At 34.9% G+C, this 20,758-nt stretch overlaps 3 protein-coding genes across 3 annotated transcripts; 1 reads left to right on the forward strand and 2 right to left on the reverse strand.

Annotated features, from left to right (window-relative positions):
• Positions 1-2,877: 2,877 nt before the first annotated feature.
• Positions 2,878-4,410, forward strand: LOC104791125 (putative F-box/LRR-repeat protein At1g56400). The gene is made up of 3 exons (XM_019242934.2): positions 2,878-3,479; positions 3,667-3,810; positions 3,894-4,410. The coding sequence occupies exons 1-3, from the start codon at positions 2,955-2,957 to the stop codon at positions 4,029-4,031; spliced, it is 807 nt and encodes a 268-aa protein (XP_019098479.2). The 5' UTR covers positions 2,878-2,954; the 3' UTR covers positions 4,032-4,410.
• Positions 4,411-4,650: 240 nt separating this feature from the next.
• On the reverse strand, positions 4,651-9,085 carry LOC104791133 (protein RRP6-like 1; the record flags this gene model as incomplete). The annotated part of the gene is made up of 15 exons (XM_087511253.1): positions 4,651-5,088; positions 5,157-5,252; positions 5,670-5,839; positions 5,926-6,013; positions 6,106-6,151; positions 6,354-6,436; positions 6,867-6,975; positions 7,059-7,109; positions 7,200-7,279; positions 7,520-7,603; positions 7,689-7,847; positions 8,089-8,244; positions 8,386-8,604; positions 8,855-8,880; positions 8,917-9,085. Coding segments are annotated over 15 exons (1,842 nt in total), but the record flags the coding sequence as incomplete, so codon positions are not given.
• An 84-nt stretch (positions 9,086-9,169) lies between these two features.
• Positions 9,170-12,900, reverse strand: LOC104791168 (putative F-box/LRR-repeat protein At1g56400). Its single transcript, XM_010516998.3, has 3 exons — positions 10,001-12,900; positions 9,728-9,901; positions 9,170-9,649 (listed from the first exon to the last, which is right to left on the reverse strand). The coding sequence occupies exons 1-3, from the start codon at positions 10,511-10,513 to the stop codon at positions 9,350-9,352; spliced, it is 987 nt and encodes a 328-aa protein (XP_010515300.3). The 5' UTR covers positions 10,514-12,900; the 3' UTR covers positions 9,170-9,349.
• Positions 12,901-20,758: the final 7,858 nt, after the last annotated feature.

The following is a 20,758-nucleotide window of genomic DNA, read 5'->3' on the forward strand; positions in this document are numbered from 1 at the left end:
CAAATGCTGGAGAATCTCTGTACTCGGATGTCCCAAACGTTTATGCCAAACTTCGTCATTGGTTGCTAACTGTCGATTAGAATACAAAGCTTCAAACGCTGGATTACCGAGCACATAGTGATCTCTACTCCTGTTTCCGGTTGTGAGGAGCTGCTTGGTATACTTGTCCTTTACACGCACACCATCAGAGTCAAATTTAACAGAGCAAGGATAGTCATCAAATAACTTAGAGACGGAAAGAAGTGATTTAGTGACATTTGGACAGACCAGAACATCTTTAAGAGGGAGGAAGATCCTGCAGTTTTGTTCTGACTGTTGCTGTGTTGCTGAAACCCATAGCCTCTTGTAGAGTAGTTTCCTCTTCCTCTGTTTCCACCACCACCAGAACGTCCTCCTCTGTTGTTAGTTGAACTCCCTCTATCAAAGTGTTGTTGTTTTTCGGCTTGAAAAGCAAGATGTGGAGTGACCACAGGCGCAACAGAGTACGCTTTCAGTTTATCATCAAAGGCAATAACTTTGAAGACAACATCTTCGTAACAAGGAGGAGGAACAGAGTCCATAGAGTGTTCAATGACAGTGGCGACAGTCTCATAATCTTTCCCAAGACCAAAAAGTAGACCATGGATTTTTTCCAAATCATTCATAGGAAAGCATATCGAGTCTAGTTGATCAAACACTTGTTTGAGCTCACTAAGATAGTCCTCCATAGATATACCAGACTTAAGGCAAGCACGCAACTTGTTCTGCAGTTCAAACTTCCTAGAGGTTGACACCCTATTAAATTTCTTAGCGAGAGCAGCCCATACCTCTAGAGCCGATTGCAGACCATAGACGACTCTGATAGCAGCTTCAGATAGAGATCCCAGGATCCACGCCATGACCAGTTGGTCATTACGAACCCACTTCTGGAACTCCGGGTTGGGTTCTTCAGTTACTCCTGCTGTACTAGTGACAGAGCGAGTAGAAGCTGGACGAGGAAGCGTACCATTAACGTATCCAAGTAACATTTGAGGTGAGAGGAAGGACTCAAATTGAGTTTTCCATTGGAGATAGTTGGACTCTGTAAGTTTGAGAGTCATAACTTGAGAGATAGAAAGAGGAGCGGAAGAAAAAGAATCATCTGGAGCCATAGGACGTATTACTGGTGCTCTGATACCATGAAAGCAAGAGCTTAGAACACTAGATAATACAGAGAAAAGAGAGGCTCAAATATATATCTTCTTTCTTTTGAGAAACAATTACATAGCATCATCTTTATATAATGGAGTGATGTTTAACCTAAAGATTACAATACTAGGTAGATTGCTGACGGATGTCATCATCAGCAGCAGGCGATCGGTGGCGCAAGAGGACTGAACCTGTTCTGAGTTTAGAGCGTAGTATGAGCTGGCTTGGGTTTTTTTATTGTACGAAAAGCACATGTGGTGTGTGACTGTCCTCTGTTACCGTTAACAAGAGATGCCATTTGAACATAGGCAACAACATTGGGCTTAGCATCCTCAAGTCCCAATTTAGCTTGTTGTTGGACTCTATTTGGGGCTTTACAACTTACAACCGTTTGACCTAATTACATTTTTGTTTTTCAATCATCTCTATGTTGTCATTCAAATAATTTGTTTTTAAAAGTGCTACTTTCTCTATGGAAATAATATCAACCGTGAGAGAACAAGCCTCATTTTTAAGGAATCCAAGTTCATGGAAAAATCAGTCTTCGATAAAAAAAATACATAAGGGTTGTTACTTGTTAGTATATTGTTTGTTATTATTATGTGTGAATGGATCTTAAGGTTAAGGGGAAGCCCGGCTTATGTACGGTTTTGAATCTATCTTTGTGTATGCTTCCGCCACACACAAAGATCGACTCAAAACAAGACTCACAGTTATTCTTATATAAGACTTGACATATTTTTTATTGTTCACCACGTACGACTTTACACATTTTATCGGATTAGGCTTCAAACCTCTCGTTTTGAGCTACGACTTTAGTTTTGGCATTCAAGACCTTAAATGTGTTTCTTCACTTCTGGAAACTTTTCTAAAAAATATTCTATTGCCTTATGTATTTGATGTCAAAATGGTTTTTGGGTTAATATATATTTTTTTTTTCAAACATACACTAATTAGAAAGAGACTCATAGATGGAGGAAAAAAGTGTACAAAAGAGGATACATAAAGTAAAGATCTAGACGACCAGACAAAATAATCCGCCTTCAAATTCTCTGAGCTTGAAATTTTGAACAAGAAGAAATGAGAGAAAACAAACGGGAAACGAAAAAAAATCGTCAGGAAATTAGAATATTTACATTCTGTTTATAATAACTGGTTTTGGATTGAATATAATTTTATTTTCATTCTAAAAATAAAAGTAAAACATATTTTAGACTTCTCCCACTAATAAAATCTCCACTGATAACATTGTACTAGTTGCATCGTCTCACTGGAGCTAAATAGAAATGGCTAAAGAATAGCTTGCAAATATTGGGCCTACGAATAAGCTTACTAAACCATTAAACTTTTGAGAACAAAAAAAAAATATTTCTCATTTTTTCAATTGAAGCCTCTCTATTCTATATTCATTAGAGAATGCCATTTGTGGAAAAAATTAAAAGTAAGAGCATGATAGGGTTTTTGGTTGATATATAGTTCACCAAATCTGATTAACAAAGGTAACAAATCACCCAAATAAAGAAAATATCTTTTATTTTTCATTTTTCCTCTTAAAATAATTAAGCATTCTCAAATCACAATTATCTTTGTTGGAAACTCAAAGATAAATAGTTAATAAAAAAAAAGCTAAATAGAGATCAAAGTGGTTGAATAAAAAAAAAATCACAAACCAGGAAACAAAAAAATCAAGACTTTCAAAAGCTTATAAATAGATAACCTTGTGAGGTGCTAAAGCCACTGGTTTAATCATAAACACCATCTAATCTCTTTATCACCACACTCTCATAATGGTTTCAACAAACACCTCAGATTTCTTATCGAGACTTCATGATTCCCTTTTGGTTATGATAATCTCGTTGTTACCGTTCAAAGAATCAGTACGAACGAGTGTTCTTTCAAAGAGATGGAGAAATTTGTGTCGTGAGACAACAAGTCTTGTCTTCAAAGAGTACGAATTTGTTACACTTTGGAAGTTTGATAGAGATGTCGTTCGTGATAGGGTTTTCTTTGTTGGTGTTATGCTTGAGTGGATCTCAAAGTTTACCGGCAAAGTTATCCAAAACTTTGAGATTCATCTCTCCGAGCCCAGAGGTTTCGAGGGAGATCTAATGTCTCTCATCGAATTTGCCTCCTCTCGACAAGTTAAGAGCTTTGTTCTTGATTTCTCAGATCATGCCCCGACAGACTTATTAAGCTCAACAGATTGTATACTGCGATGCAAGTGTCCTCAAAAGAAGGAACTAGATGCTTCTCATATGTTTTTCAATCTTTTAAATGTTAGATCTTTGTCCCTTTGCTCTTTCTTCCTTCAGGTAATTTTTGTTTTCACTCTATATATTACATTACTTAGATCATTCATTCTATATTATTGTCTTTGATTTTTGAAGAGTTATATTTCATTTTCATTATATTTCCATCACTAGAACGTTCACTATATATGCAAACGTTTTTTTTTGTGTGTGTGTTTGTCAATTTAACATATTTTTTTCTTTGAAAAAGATGATCCAAAATTGTGATGATCCTATGGCTTTGCACGATACGATGAAAACTCGACATTTGGTGCTGAGAACTAATATGCACCCAAGTGACTTCGGGGGAATTAATAGCTGTCCGGAACTGGAATCTCTCACTTTTGATTTCGTGGTAAGTTATTTTTGTTTGTTTTCTAATCTCACATTATCTTGCCATTTGGTATAAAACGCTTAACTTTTAATTGGATTATGCAGAGAATTTGGTCGACATTGGTGATAGATCCGGTAACGCATTGGCTTACTAGCAAATCGTACGAGTGTTTGGAGAAAACGCTCAAGGTTGTGAAGGTAAAGAACTTTCATGGAAGCTCCAAAGAGTTACCTTTGCTTTAATACCTGATTCGTAATGGGCGTGTGCTGGAACGAGTTGACCTGTACGAGGAAAAGCGAATGAATTACCATAAGCAGAAGACGTGGATAATGGCTGGAGTCAAGGAGCTTCAGAAGACTCTCAAGAAAGATTCGAGTCATTTAAAAATTACTCTATTCAATGCTTGATTGAAGCATTTTCTTGATTTTCTGGTGAAAAGTGTAGACTCATCATTGAGTGATCTTTTCTGACTTTGTTTTATTTCATGTTAATGGTCTGTTTTTCAATGTTTTATTTGGATCAACTTCTTCAGTTGTTTAAGTTTATCATTTTCTTGTTTGGCTTGGTTAGAAAAACAATTGATAACTAAGAAATGAAATACTAGTTTGCTTGGTTTGGAAACTTGTACTCGTTTCAGTTTGGTTTTGTTTCGTTTCGTTTCTAAAGTTTAAGTATCTGTTTGATACAGTTTTAGAGGTTTTGTAATTTACCATAGTCTCTACTCTTGTTTTTGATTTAAAATACTTCCCCCGACGCCCTAAAAATGATGCCTTAATCCACAACTGGCATAACCTGCATAATATATATTGCGCCCAATACTTCTTTTTAGTTTATTAAACGCAGTGACAGCGCTATGTTTCGTTTTGGGTTAATTCAAAATTCAATTAACATGTCACTTGTTGTACATACAAGTCAAGATAGATTGTCTACGGTTGGACTAATACACAAAACAGCGACCAAAACATTGCACACTGTACCACAAAAGCTAAAGGGCTAAATGTTAAGAAAGCCGCGTTTTAGACTCATGAATCTCCTATGCTTCTCACTTCTCCTAATCATATCTTCATCTTCTCTACTTTCTGAGTCATTCTCTGACTCATCATCATCTTCTATAACCACAATTTCCGTACTACTTGTATTTGGCACTTGAGTCATCGATCCCTTAGAAGGCATTTCCAAAGCCCTATTGGAAGCATCCCCTCTTTCCCAGCTCTGTTCATCAGTATCATCATAATCATCCAGCACTATGACATTATCTGGCTTCGACTTGGACACTTTAACAACTTCCTTTGCCTGCAACTTGTTTGTCAGTAGATTAGTATTACCTAGTCAATTTGATACAATTTATCACACTATAAAAAACTCACCTTGTTTGAAAGTTCACTTTCAAACTTCCGTTTCTTCGTATAAGCTGTGAACTCTGTGCCCGGTTTCTCAATCATAGGTTTGATATTTTTCTCAACCTAAAAAAAAAAGCCATAGAGTAAAAGATCACATTGAATAATTACCAAGTGCATGCAATAAAACAGTCATGACTCATATGCCTATAAAGAAAAATCACCAAAACTACTAGACATCTGATTAGCAAGCTCACATGCTATTGAAGGGTGCAACATTCCGAACCTAATAAACCTGTTTTTTTATGACCTAATCAATTAAATCAAGCAAACATCATATATGATCACTGCTAATTGCTTTTCACCAAGCAAATACCCCCAACTAAAACCTTAAAACACATATTCTTTGTTAACAAATCTACTCGATGACTTCCCAAAACCACTCCAGGATTAAAAGGCAAGCACATTTTTTCCTTAGTCCTTATGTAAACAGAAAGAAACCCAAAAAAAGTTATAATACCAATTCATAACATAATATCTTACTGTTCCAGGACGCCAATCTTTTAAAGATTGAACAACTGGCTCGAATGCCGCTGCATTTTGCATTGCTCGTCTGATGACACTGATCACAGCGTCAAAATTACGCTCGATGTAAGGATGCTTAGACTTCAACAACCGGCGCAACTGGCCAACATTAATTGGCATATCCTTGGCTATTATATACCAAAACGAGTTAGGCCAAGTTAGGAACCAACGACAAATATCCAAGGACCTGGAGATGAAATAGTAAAATATCTACCTATATCAATAAGTGTTTTGTTTGGCAATACATAACCGGTGCTCTCATCGTCTGCACGTGCAATCTGATCTCGCCATTCACAAAGCCCCTGTAAGTCAGCAACTACTAAGTAAGCTTCATATTATAATATGAAAGGCAGATGAAGGGTGTCTTGGATTATTGCGCAAGTTGCCAACATACCGCAATAATGGCAAGTTGAACTGCATTGAGATGACCTGTCTGAACCCTAGCAAATGCCAAAATGGAAACACAACAACATATTAATTTAAGTTAATAAACAATGCATAAGGATTTGAATCTAATAGGGTACTGCTCTTCCATATGAAAGCAAGAAAGCAATTGACCGAACAAAAGAACAAGTACACCAGGCAATAAATAAAACTCAAGCAAATATTTTCTTTCATGAGGGGGGGCAATAAGCAACAAACCCATGAACGTGAAGATATGAATCCCCAGTCAAAAGCTCTTTCTCATATAGTTGCATGCACACATCGTAACTGCGTTTGTAAACCTGTTAGCATGGGTACCTTCGTCAATATGATTATCCAAAACTTTGAAGAAGACCATGGACACACCAGAAAACGTTAAATTATAGATATAAACGAATTAATGCCTGATCTTCATGCGCCGACAACCACGTAATAACTTGATACTAAGAAGCCATGGGATACACGACAAGGAGACACAGACCGAGAAAGAAGAATAAATTTATGTTTAATAAGCCATGCATAAGATTTCTATTAATAAGCTCTTCCAAGAGCTTAACGGTATGTTTAAAGTTATTGGGTGAAAGTAAAGAGAACAATAGTCACGACTCTTATTTTGGGAGGAATCCTGTATTTTCTTGTTTTTAATAAAGTTAGGTGTTTGTTTATAGTATCCTCTCTACTCTATCAGTCACCCTTGAATCAAAATCTAAGAAAAGAAACTTAGATTGTTACCTCTATTAGAGGAGAGTCAGATTGGTCGTTTTCCTTTGCCATTATGTGCAAGTCTATTTGCATTACGTCATAAATGTACAAAAGATAATGGGTATCTTCTCTAGCATATCTGCCATTATATGCAAAATGTGTGAGCTCAACACAACCAATGCAAAACAATAATGAAAGAGACTAGACAGAGAATATACAAACCTTGTCATTACATCCGGAAGGGGTCGTATTCTCCAGTCTGCATTTTGGTATCTGCAGCCAAGTAGCAAAATAGAAATTGAACGAAGAGTGAGAGGATGACAATGCAAGAATAAAAGTTAACGAGATTGGATTGTTATGCACTCTTTGTTTGCAGCAACTCCACAATAATGCTTCAGAAGAAATTCGAGACTCTTTCTCTCCAGCTTTAGCACCCTTGAGGCCTGACATAAAACAAAAAGTACTTTTTAAGATTTTACGGATACTTTAAACCATGAGAACCATGCAAACTAAAACTATCGTTTCATAGCCAAACATCAGTAAAGAAATACATGGACAGAAAAGTACGTTTTCACCATTTCTACCATGTCTAGCATACACAAATACAAAGAAAGAGATATTAAGTTTCATTCTTCTTTACAAGACACACGGCTTTGCGAAAACAGACTAACCAGAAATCAAACCTGTCCTGTGTCAAAAAGATTGCAGACATAAATGCCGAAGTCCCGTTGAAGCCAAATAATATCACGATCTGCTCCATGCATAACCTAGTTAAATTAAATGCTTTCACATTGCATTAATCATATTACAGGAATTCTGTAGAAAAGAATTATGCGAGGTTTTAGAGAAAACCTTTTTCTTTTTAGGGTCTTTGAAGAGTTCCCTTAGATAAGGACCAATGTGATCCCAAAGCTTGAATGTATCAACAATATAATCCTCGGTTCTGGTGGAGATTTGCATCAAACATGTTAATCCTTGAAAAGATCTATACTGATTATGCTCCAGATCAACCTACAAAATAGGAATAAAAGACAATAAACTTAGTGAGAAAGATATACCAATTAATATGGAAAGAGACGACACCATCACTAACTCATAACCTAAGTTCTATTTGACTACTCAGACTTTAAGGAGAGCTTAGTAAAATCAGAAAATTCTCATTCTCATTACAGCCTCCACCAAGCATATTGTCAAATTCCAAGAACGCATTGCATATTAGACAAAAAAGGTAATCAAAGGAAGGAAAATTTACAGCAAACTCTTCAACACTTTGCAATGTGGCTGCTAATTCCTTGAGATCTTTGACATCTTCAACAATCTTAAAAGGAGTCTCTTCCAATGGGAGAGGCTTAACAGGTTTCCTCTCTATAAGATTTTGATCCACAAAGTCCATCACCGAAAGTTTCTCCTGCAAAGTATTACAAACACATACGAAACGGCCAGGAAGACGCAAACACAAATCACATTCAGAACTGAAACAACGAAACTGAAGTCGAAAAATGAAACAAAACGAAGTATTAGCTCAAGATGATGTTTCCAAAAGACTAACCAAAGGATGAATGAAGCGAAGACCGTCCTCACTCCTCTCCAAGAAAACATGGTCGAAAGGTTTATTAGCATTGTCCACCAAAATCTTAAACTCCTCTTGAGGCTTGTTTATCGTTGCCACATGGAAAGAAACCTTGGCCTTGCCATGATGTTTCCAACTAGCAACTGAATCTTCCTCCATCTTTCGATTCCTCTTTAACTCATCTATGGAGTCCACTAACTGTATAACAACAAACAAAAACGGTTTATAAATATCAATTGATTTTGTATAATTAATTTACCCTAAGCCTTTGCAATCCCCCCCCCCCCCCCCTTATTTAACCATAACATCATCCTAAGAAAATCCTAAAAGCTGATTCTAAGTTGTAAAGAGAGTTAATTCGAAAGCTCAAATCTTTATATGAATACCCCCAAAGCTAAAAAAGTTTTAGAATTCGAATGGCCCAGAAGAAAAAGATAACATTTTTCACCACAAAATCGGAAACCCTATAGAACCCTAATCCTTAAAAGGAGTTAATTTCACTTCACTTACCACATGGTGGATACAACAGAGAAGAGGAGCCTCTTGTTATATCATCAAACGAGAAGAACCCTGTCAACTTACTAATCTTCAAATGAAAATCAATCGATTTGATTTTGGGTATAAAAGCAAAAGACCAATTCGGAAGAAGCCGATTTCTTTCTTTCAACTCTTTTCTGGGTTACCACTTAGCAATGTGAGAGAGAGAGAGAGAGAGAGAGAGAGAGAGAGAGAGAGAGCGTAAACGATGAGTCATAAAAGATTGTTTTTAAACCAAAGTAAACTAGTATTTCATTTCTTATAACAAATGTTATTTCTAACCAAGCCAAATAAGAAAATGATATACTTAAACAGACCATTAGAATGAAATAAAACAAAGTCAGAAAAGATCACTCAATAATGAGTAATACACTTATTCACGAGAAAATCAAGAAAAATGCAACAATCAAGCATTGTACAGAGTAATTTTTAGAGGACTGGAAGCTTTCTTGAGATTCTTCTGAAACTCGTCGACTCCAGCAATTATCCACGTCTTCTCCTCATGGTCCAATCCCTTTGCCTCGTAAAGCTCAACTCGTTCCAGCACACGCCCAGTACGAAGCAGGTATTGAAGCAAATGTAACTCGTTCGAGCTTCCACGAAAGTTCTTAACCTTCACAACCTTGAGCGTTTTTTCCAAACACTCGTAAGCTTCGCTAGTTAGCCAATGCGCCAACGGATCTATCACCCATGGCGACCGAACTATCTGCATAATGCGATTAAAGTTAAGCGTCTTTACCGAATAGAGAGATTAAAGATTAAAACAAACAAAAATATAACTTACCACGAAACGACTGGTAGTAACCAAATCAAAAGTGAGAGATTCCAGTTCCGGACAGCTATTGAGAAATATATTAATTCCCCTTAAGTCTTTTGGTTGCACATTTGTTCTCAGCACCAAATGTCGAGTTTTCATCTGATCATGCAAAGCCATAGGATCGTCACAATCTTGGATCACCTTTTTCAAAGTAAAAAAATATGTTACATTGACAAACACACACAAAAAAACTTTAAAAATATTATGAATCTTAGATAGCTAATAGAAAAACAATTTTACCTGAAGGAAGAAAGAGCAAACGGTTAAAGATCTAACATATAAAAGATTGAAAAACAGATGAGAAGCATCTAGTTCCTTTCTTTGACGATACTGGCATCTAAGCATACAATCCATTACAAATAAGTTTACTAAGCTTCCATGGTTATGATCTGAGAAATCAAGAACAAAGCTCTTGACTTGTCGGGAGGTGGCGAATTCGGTGAGGCACATTATGTCTCCCTCGAAACCTCTGGGCTGGGAGAGATGAATCTCAAAGTTTTCGATCACTTTGCCAGTAAACTTTGAGACCCAGTCAAGCATAACACCAACCAAGAAAGCGCTATCATGACGAGTGGGTTCTGCAAATTCGGACTCTTTGAAGACAAGACTTGTTGTCTCACGACAAAGATGTCTCCATCTCTTTGAAAGAACACTCGTTCGTACCGATTCTTTGAATGGTAACAACGAGATTATCATAACCAAAAGAGAATCATGAAGATTCGATAAGAAGTCTGAGGTGTTTGTTGAAACCATTATGAAAGAATGGTGATATCTCAAAAGAAAAAAGAAAAAAAACAAATTATAGAGAGAAGATGATGTTTATGATTAAACCAGTCACCAGTGGCTTTAGCACCTCAGAAGGTTATCTATTTATAAGCTTATGAAAGTCTTGATTTTTTTGCTTTCTGGTTTGTGATATATTTTTCAATCATTAAATACTTTGACCAGTGTTTAGATTTTTTAGTTAACTATTTATCTTTGAGTTTTCAACAAAGGTAATTGTGATTTGAGAATGCTTATTAATTTTTATTTAGCATTAAACATCAAAAAAAAAGTTTTTTATTAAAATTAAATTGATTCTTACATGATAGGCGCACTTTTTCAAAATTTTTGGTCAATAACGATATATGGTTTTTGAAATTACATTTTAAAATATAGTTTACACTTAGTTGAACTTTTCTTTTACATATTCCTTTGCAATCTTTCTAACATATTATTTTTAACAAAAAATAATTATTGCTTGTAAGTGCTTTGTTAAAAAAAAATTAATATATCTAAATAAATTCATTACATAATAAGATTTTGGTAAATAAAATTGTGAGTTAATATATTTTTTATATTATTAAATCTGTTAAAAATAGTAGATACTATGAAGTGAGTAATATTTTTATTTTGCTTTTATGGTATTTTTCATTGAAAAATGTATTTCTATTTAATTTAAAAAGCCTTACCTGGCAAATTTTAATTTGAACAACACATATATTTTGATGTAAGGGAAAAGTCAAATTTTTCTATTGGTGTATGTAAGGGAAAAAAATAAAATAAAAGATATTTTCTCTTTTTTTTTACACAAAAAAATATTTTATTTTTTTGATGTAAGGGAAAAAAATGTAAGGGAAAACTAAAACTTTTATATTGGTGTATGTAAGGGGAAAAATGAAAAGAAAATATATTTTCTCTTTTTTTTTACACTAAAAGATATTTCCTTTTTTTTGGGTGATTTGTTACCTTTGGTAACCAGATTTGGTGAAATATATTTTATATTAATCAAAAATCTATTATGCCCTTACTTTTACATTTTCCACAAATGAGAAACCTCTAATTGATAGATAGGTTTCAAGTGAGAAATTGAGTGATATCTTTGTTTTCACCATTTGATAGACTCCTAGACATGAATCTATGCCCACGAACACTTCTGAGCCACGACTTCTTGTTTCTTGTCCAGCTCCCTAAGTAATCTGTTGATGTCTTGAACTTCTTGGATTTTGATATTGTTAGAGGACCCATGATACTAGAATTTTTGTGTCTATCCTAGCAGGTTCAATTAACCGTATGCACTGTAGTACTTAAGGTGTCAATCCAAATGGGATGATGCTAATCACAAAAGATGCAATCAAGATAGAACAAGTTAAGCCAATACAGGTATGGGGGTGGTATCTATCAACCTAATGAAGCAGAAATGAAATGCAATAAAGTAAACAACTTAAAGAAGTACTAAGCAGAAATTAAGTTACTAAACAAGTGCAATAAACAAGACTAAGCAGAATTAACTAATAAGCAGAAGTAAACAAGAGAAAACTATAAAAGAGCAGAGCATAAATAAGAAAGTAAACTAGAGCTCGACCTAGCACTCGGTCGAGCATGGTATGAACCAAGGTCGAGTGCATGGTCGAGTGATGGAGAACAGAAGATTAAATGCAAAACTAAAGTGCATAATCTATAAAGAAGAAAATGACAAGTAATTAAATGCAATAAACATAAGCAAACAAGTAGCAAATAGATTCTAAGGATGGGAATTATTGGTTGGTGTTAAATTTAATCTATCTAGGTTGCTTAACAAAACTCAATCAACAAAGAGCTAATCCTTAGAAACAATGATCTTAAGGGCTTACCAATCCACTCTCATGACAGATGTAATCAAGTTTAGTAACATCCTAACCCAACTCTCATTGGTGAAACCATACTAAACAGGCTTTAAGAATCAGACCATTACTGGTCAAAAATCACCTTACACATCTAATCTCTTAGGCTAAGTATGATAATCTCTAGCATTAGCTTTATCTAACAACCTAAACATTGGTATGATGCAAGGAAGCTTAAGATCTGTTCTTACCCTCTCATATATAAGAACAGCTTAGAGTTCACCTAATCTAGAAAGAATTCTATAGAATTCAAGCTTAAACAATCCTAAACAAACTAAGTTCTCTACCAACCTAACCCATCCTTAAAATCTATCTCTACTCAGATCTAATAAATAAGATGTAAGAAAACAAACCCAGAAAATGATAAAACAGACATAATCAGAAAGATAATGATGAAATAAGCAACTTTGTAGAAGAAATCAAATGAAAATAATTAAAGGATCAAAAGTTATGAAGGTTACAAGTTTTGGTGGCTAGACCTAAAAAAACGAGATTGTCATGTGGCTAGAGGTAAAAGGTCTATTTATAGAAAAGAAGGGAAGCCCTAGTTAGCTAGGAGACAAAATATAAATCCAGTGGTAAGTGCTCGATCATGTGCTCGGTCGAATACATGGTCAAGTGATTTGTCAAGTAGCTACAGTCGTCGATCTGGTATGATATCCTTTCAATAAAATAGCGATAACTCTTGTAACACAACTCCGATCCGCCTTCGACTACCGGCATTGGAAAGCTAACTCGATTGTCTAAAACTTTCATGAAGACTTTGGAAGCTGAATGCCAACGGAAAATATTTATTTTAGTCGATCTTTGAGGGGATCATCTTGAATCCGACCAAGTGTTCGTTGGCAACGGTCGAGTGTGTGCTTGACGCCATGGTCGAGTGATTGTTTTACTCCTATTTTGAGCTTTATTCCCTTGCTAGATGTCTCCTTTTGATCATAACTTCTCCTTGGTGCTTCCAAAGTACCTAATTTACCTGTTTATGCACACAAATATGCAAATGCAATGCAAATTCTATCTTAATGTATAAACTGGAAATAAAAGACATGAATGTGCTAAAACTTACTCTAAACAATGCAAAACAGGAGATAAATGCATACTAAAAGATGGTAAAATATAGAGTTATCAATCCGTCGGGACGATCAATGCTTTTTCTGATGCTTCTTCCGATACAAGCTGCTCATTGGCTACTAGATGCTCCTTTGCTACAAGCTCCTGACTGACTTTGTCTGGTTCATGTGGTTGGATTGGGCTGACGGTGATCTCATCACCATTGTTTTTATTTTTTTGGTAAACTTTTTTTTTGTCTCGAGATTTTAGTGGATATAAGAGCATCCTTTTTGTTCATATTCAATACACTTAGTGCCTTAATCATTTTTTCAATTAATTTCATTATTAATTCAATTAAACGAGAGGTTAGTAGTGTCTATGGGAAGACAATATAACAAAGAACATGAATGTCTTATAATCTTAATTTGTTGTTATTTTTTTTAAAGACACCCACCCCCTCCATTATCTTACCAGCCAAGGTGGTCTAGTAATAGGCCCTTGCAATCTTTAAGCATTTCGTTTGTTTCTAACGACACAACCCAACTGCAATATAATGTTTATTTTGTGGGAGAAATATTCTAAAGAATAGTTTTATTTTATATTTAAAATAAATATAAAATTATATTATATTCTACCTAAAAATATCCATTTTACATCAAGTTTATTCCATGATAGAATGTAAATGTAATTTAGAAAAGTTTCGCGAAATTTAAATACAACTTTATGGTCTTGATGTAAGAAAAACAAAACTTTATATATATGCATGGTCTTGAAGCGAAACCAAAGTCGTAGACTAAAGTATGGTTTTAGTGAACGTTGCATGATATAATTAGTCAAGTACTCTTACGTTACGTGGTGAATAAAAAAAAAATTATCAAGTCTTAATTATATAAGAAAACAGTGAGTATTGTACTTCTGAGTCAATATTTGTGAGTGGCTTCCAGGGGCGGATCTAGAGTGTTGGGAGGTGGGGCACGTGCCCCATGCTTTTTAGTAATAACTGTTCAGCTTGCTAGATTGATTACTTAGAGACCAGGGTTCGGTACCTCATATTTGTACTTTTTGTTTTTATTTTGTTATTATATTCTCAATATTTTATATATTGCCCCATAAACTTAAGATCCATCCACACATAATAAGAAATTAAGAACAAACAAAGTCGTAACAAGTAACAACCCTTAGCCAGAAGGATCAAACAGTCAGACTCTCTCTCCTAGGTTCTATGATCATTAACCTGCTTTAAGTGTGGCAAAAATCTCATAACTATGTATGATGTTCCATTACTTAATGCTCTCTCTCTCTTTAAGAGATGGGTGTGTTTCTATTTGGTATAAATCTTAATATTAAACCCAAAGAAAAACAAAACCGTATCGTACACAGACTTTTCAATGAACTTGGATTCCTTGAAATTGAGGCTTGTCCTCTCATGATTGATATTTTTCCATCGTTTAGAAAAAAAAAAAAAAAAAAAAAACCCTTTTCTAAACAAATTCTTTGAATGACAACATAGAGATGATCAAAACTAAAATGCAATCAGGTCAAACCGTTTGATTTTTGGTAAAAAAAAACCCTTTTATAAGTAAAATATTTTTCAATGATTAATGGATTTTTTTCTTGACAGATGAATAACTGGTCCATCGTATATCAGGTCGGAAAGATTGAGTTATGTTCGTCGGGAACCACTACGTAAATCTAAACATCCTACCTATAACTTTTTAGACTCATATCTAAATATGATATCAAACTTAATTCTTTTGATATATCTATGACAGTATAATATCATTTAACGCAGTCAAAAACTATCAGAAATATTCCATGCATAGTTTCTACAAAAATAGTTACATTTATGATCTGTCTTGATCGTCCATCCTCCTTTCTTGTGTATTCTCTGTCCAAAAAAAAACTTGTAAAATGTTTCGGAATATAAATGGAAAAAGCTCTGATCATCAAAAACTTAAATAATTTGACAGAATCCAAATTAACCTTGATTATGCCAATCCACTAAAAAATAGTCAATTTGCGATGGAAGAATACATCGCAAATCCCTCGCAAATAGACATTAGCAAGGGATTTGCGAGACACACCAGTTCCTCGCAAATCACGTCTCGCAAATTGGTCAACATCGCAATTTCCTCGCAAATTTTGCGAGGAATATTCTTCTTCGCAAATCTCACGCATATTGCGAGAGAATGTTTTTCTCGCAAATCACTCGCAATTTGCGAGGGACTACCTTCCTCGCGAATGTCACGCAGATTGCTAGGGATTTCTTATCTCGCAATTGTCACGCAATTTGCGAGGATTTTCGTCTCTAGCAAATACGTTGCAATATTGCCATAGTTTATCCCTCGCAAATTGTTGTGTATAATAAAAAAAAATCAGAACTGATATTTAATATACTAGTACATCTACGTTGGGTTCTTCCGTAATATTCTTAGGAAATGCAGCAGTAGTTTCATGAAATGCATCATTAACCATATCATGAATACTATTTTCTTCATTATATCCATAAAAACCAAATTGATCAGATTCATGATGCACATAATTACTAGGTTGATCAACAGCATAATTCATACTTCTACTTCCAACATTACTGCTACAACCCTCTCCATGACGAAACCATACATAGTAATTTGGCATAAATCCTCGATTATAAAGATGCTTTTTCACTAGATTAAATTCCAAATACTTATCGTTGCAGCACTTAGGACATGGTCAAAATATTGTACCGTTTTGACGAGCAAAGTCTTGGTTTGTCGCCTGGTACATGAAAGCGCGCAACCCATCACAAAACTCTCTCGTCACATCACCGGTCTCTGGATCTCTGTGATTGTACATCCACTGTCTCGTTGTGTATATCTCATGATGCCCGCCTCCAAACATTATTATAGAATTTAAAAGTGTTTAGGCCTTTTTTTGTAGCCTTTTTTTCTCTCACAATATTTTTTTTGGTAGTAAAAAGGTTTTTGTTGGAAGTGTTTTGTGTTGTGGTTTCCATGGATCATGAACTTGCTATTTATAGGCTTACTAAAAATAGTTGCTATGGATTTGCTAGGGAAACTTGCAAGGGATTTGCGAGGGAAGTATAAAATTTTGTTATCTTGCAAGGGATTTGCGAGGTTTTTACTGTTATGCCGACATAACAGTTACATTCAGGAAAAACGTGGCTGCCGACATCATCGTCCCTAGCAACTCCCTCGCAAATTTGCTACGGATTTCGTCATCGCTAATTTGTCGCAATATTGCGAAGGAGTTGCGAGTGTTTTGCGAGGAACATTAGCGGAGTCGCAAAACCGTAGTAGCTCTCTCGCAAATTTGCGAGGGATTTAGCCCTCGCAAATTTTGCGAGGGAATTGCAAATACCCTCGCCTTCCTAGCAAACTACTTGCAACTCCTTCGCAAATTTGCGAGGAACTATCGCCGTCGCAGATTTCCGTCGCAAATCAACTGTTTTCTTGTAGTGATCAAAAAATAGATCATTAAAAGAAGCTACTAATACTTCTACTATACCACATGTAGCCGATACGAATCAAAGTGGTGAAAGACTCGTACTAGAATATCTCCTTCTTAGACTGGCCGCATACGGCATATCCATATTCTCTTACATCATCATCCCTCAAAGCATACTCAACAGAAACAACCCTTCAACAGAAAAAACAACCCTATCTATATCACTACAAAAAAAATGGTCTTATTGAGACGAACGTTTTTGACAAAAAATTTACTTCACAAATTTGTGACATTATAGATACATTATTCCGACTAACTATTTTTGTCATAAATTCGTAGTTATTTTGTCACAATTTTGTGACGTTTGAAGTCAGAACCGAATTATGTCACAATTAATGTCGAAAGTGTGACGATATTATTGATTGTAACAAATGTGATGATTCAGTGACTAATATATAGTCGTAAATTAGTTACAATTTTATAACAGATATATGAGTTACAATTTATACCATTAGAGTGACGAAACTGTAGTCACAAATTGGTACGAATGACTAGCATAATATTTTGTGTTAAATAGTTACATAATTTTGTAACAATTTTGTCATAATAGTGATTGATTTTAACAATTATTTATTTTGACTTAATTTGCAATGAAATAGTTGCAATAATATTAATATGTTACGTTATACACTTATACTTGAGTGTCATATATTGTTTGACTATTTCTTATGGTAAACGGAAATTTGTAACATATTTTTGAAATAGAATAATCATTTAATTTACATGGAAAAAGATTTTATAACATTTTTTTAGTTTATCTTTATTATTATTGTTTTTAGATAAACTTAATAAGCATCTTTTTTTCTTATGAGATAAAGTTAACAAAAATACTTAACTAGTTTTTTTCTATATTACTAATGAGAATAGAAATCTCATCCATCGATACATATATATATATATATATATTATTGCTTTCCTGGAAGATATCACAATCAGAACAATACCGAGATCTTGAAGTTTTCTCTACCAAAAAGCAATAGACGAGATCTTGAAGTTTTTGTCCAGCAGTTATAAGATTTTTCTTCTCATATGTATGAAAAGAAAACATTTGCCTATTCATTTACAAAACTTCACAATCAAAACATTTGTATTGTTCTCTGCAACTTGGAGAAAATATTTCCACCATCTTTTTTTGATGTTATGGAACATTTGCCTATTTATTTACCACATAAAACTCGACTTGGAGGACCTGTACAATTTAGATGAATGTATCTTTTCGAACTATACATGGGTCATTTAAAGAAAAAGATGAAAAATAAAGCAAAAGTAGAAGGTTTGATTGTTGAACAATACGTCAATGAAGAAATTTCTACATTTTGTTCTTATTATTTTGAACCCCACATCAAGACAAAAAGTCGACTAGGAGATCGACAATATGATGGATATGATCACTGTACACAACAAGCTGATGAAGTCCCATATATTTTTTCTCAACAAGGGAGGTGCAGTGGTAAAGCAAACGAGAAATGGTTTGAAAATGAAGACTACCATATTGCACATACATATATTCTTTTGAACTGTGAAGAAGTAAACCCATATGAAAGAAAAGGTACTACTTAACTAAGTGGGTGTTTACCTGTTTTATGTACAGTCAAGGGCTTTGGTTGCGTAATGAACACAGGTTAATGTGCGGTCAAGGGATTTGGTTGCGTAATGAACAAAGGTTTATGTACGGTCAAGGGCTTTGGTTGCGTAATGAACAAAGGTTTATGTACGGTCAAGGGCTTTGGTTGCGTAATGAACTAAGTGGGTGTTTACCTGTATAAAAAGGTTTCTACTTTGGTTGTGTCATTAACCTGCTTTATGTGTGGCAAAAATCTCATATGTATGTATGGTGTTCCATTGGTCTCGCTGTTTAAGAGTTAAGTGTGTTTTTGGGTTTTATTGTAAAATGTAAACCTTTTTATTTGGTATAAATATTAGCATTAAACCCAAAAAAAGCGCTGATGGATACTAGGCGCTTCTGTAGAAAACAGATTTTTATGAACTTGGATTCCTTGAAATTGAGGCTTGTCTTCTCACAATTGATATTTTTCGGTTTTTCCATAGAGAAAACACTTTTCTAAACAAATTTTTTGAATTGCAACATAGAGATGATCATAACTAAAATGCAATCAGGTCATACACTTGTATAAGTAAAACGGGTTTGATTTTCCTCGGAAAATACAAAATTTCGAACGAGTGCATTAACAGATTTTTTCCTGACAGACGGGTAACGATGCAACTGGTCCATAATATATCGGTCGGAAAGATTGAGTTATATGTTCGTCGGGAACCACTACATATTCTTATTCTTTTTTTTTTTTTTTTTTTTTTTTTTGCCAAACCTACATATTCTTATTCTTGTTTAATTATGTTCATATACTAGATATTCACCCACAATACACCGCGGAGCTATAGTTTTGTTAGGGGTTATATAAATTAATTTAATTATTTAATTTTCTATATATGTGTAATATCCGCGAACCGAAATCCCGGTTTAGGGATTGCATCGGTCGATGCACTATGTGTTTAAGTGAAACGTTGCGTTTTGGGCAAAGGAAAAAGGGAAAAAACCCTTAAGTCGTCATTTTGTCTCATTAGACGACTTTGGCCGTTTTTGAGAGAAAAGAGAAGAGAGAAGAGTGTTCTTGGTGTTCTTGGAGATTTCTATTGATTGGTGGCTTTTTCGGGTGAGATCTGAGGCTTAGGGCATTGTAGGAGGCTTTTAGAAGTGTTTTCCTGCGTGAATAAGGTTCAGAATCTTCTTGGCAAAGGTAAGTGCATGATCATGGCTTATCTAAGCTGGAGAAATCTCTGATTTGCTTGTTTTGTGTTGTTAGGCTTGTTGGATTGGTATTTGGGACGATTGGAAGCTTTCTTGTGGCTTGGGAATGTGTTTTGTGGTTACAGGAACAAAAATCTGGCGAGAAGCTTCGGGGAAAACGATGCTCGGCATTGCATCGGTCGATGCACACTGTGCGTCGGTCGATGCAGATGCGAGGAAGGCGCATAAAAGCTAGGGTTTTTGTGCTATGTCAAGCATGTGTCGGTCGATGCAATGGGAGCATCGGTCGATGCAAGTTAGCCTTGCATCAGTCGATGCAAGTTACCCTTGCATCGGTCGATGCAGATCTTGCGTCGGTCGACGCAACCTCCAATTGGTATCAGTCGATGCATGTTGGTGTCGGTCGATGCTGAGTCCTGGTTTGTTATTGTTGATTGTTGATTATTTATTGATGGTTAGAGATGACTCTATTGCTTGTGTGTATAGCCCAGTAGATGGGAGGATTGCCTTACTGAGTGTTTATAAAATACTCATGCATTGCAATTTGCGTTTGTGGTGCAGGTAAAGGCAAAGTGTGATCGTGGAATCAAAGCAATGAAGAGGAGGATGTTCTAGTGGTTCGCTTGGTTGTCTGGCTTCTGTTAGGTTGCTAGAGTTAAGTCCTAGAATGTTGTTTAGGATTGCTGGTTATCTGGTTTATGTTGTTTGGATCATTAGTTTATGATTTGGAATTAATATCGGTTATTGGATTATGATTGGATTATTTATTGGTTATTGGTATCTGTTATTTCCGCTGTTGGTTGTGTTTGTGGTTAGGTGGCTAGTAGGTATGGAACCACTAGCTGTAGTGTATTTATTATTATTATTTATTATTTATTAATTTAAAAAACGGGTCATGTCGTTTCAATATGTAACTAATTAGTTTTATATTTAGTAAATTTTATAATTTTAAAAGTCTAATATATTGTATAATTCCTATTGTGTATATCTATTGTTTGACCGCGGTTTAATAATTTAAAATAGCATTATTGT

This window comes from Camelina sativa, chromosome 1 (genome assembly GCF_030686135.1).
Source record: "Camelina sativa cultivar CO46 ecotype springtype chromosome 1, ASM3068613v1".
In the NCBI taxonomy this organism is placed as follows: Eukaryota; Viridiplantae; Streptophyta; class Magnoliopsida; order Brassicales; family Brassicaceae; genus Camelina; species Camelina sativa.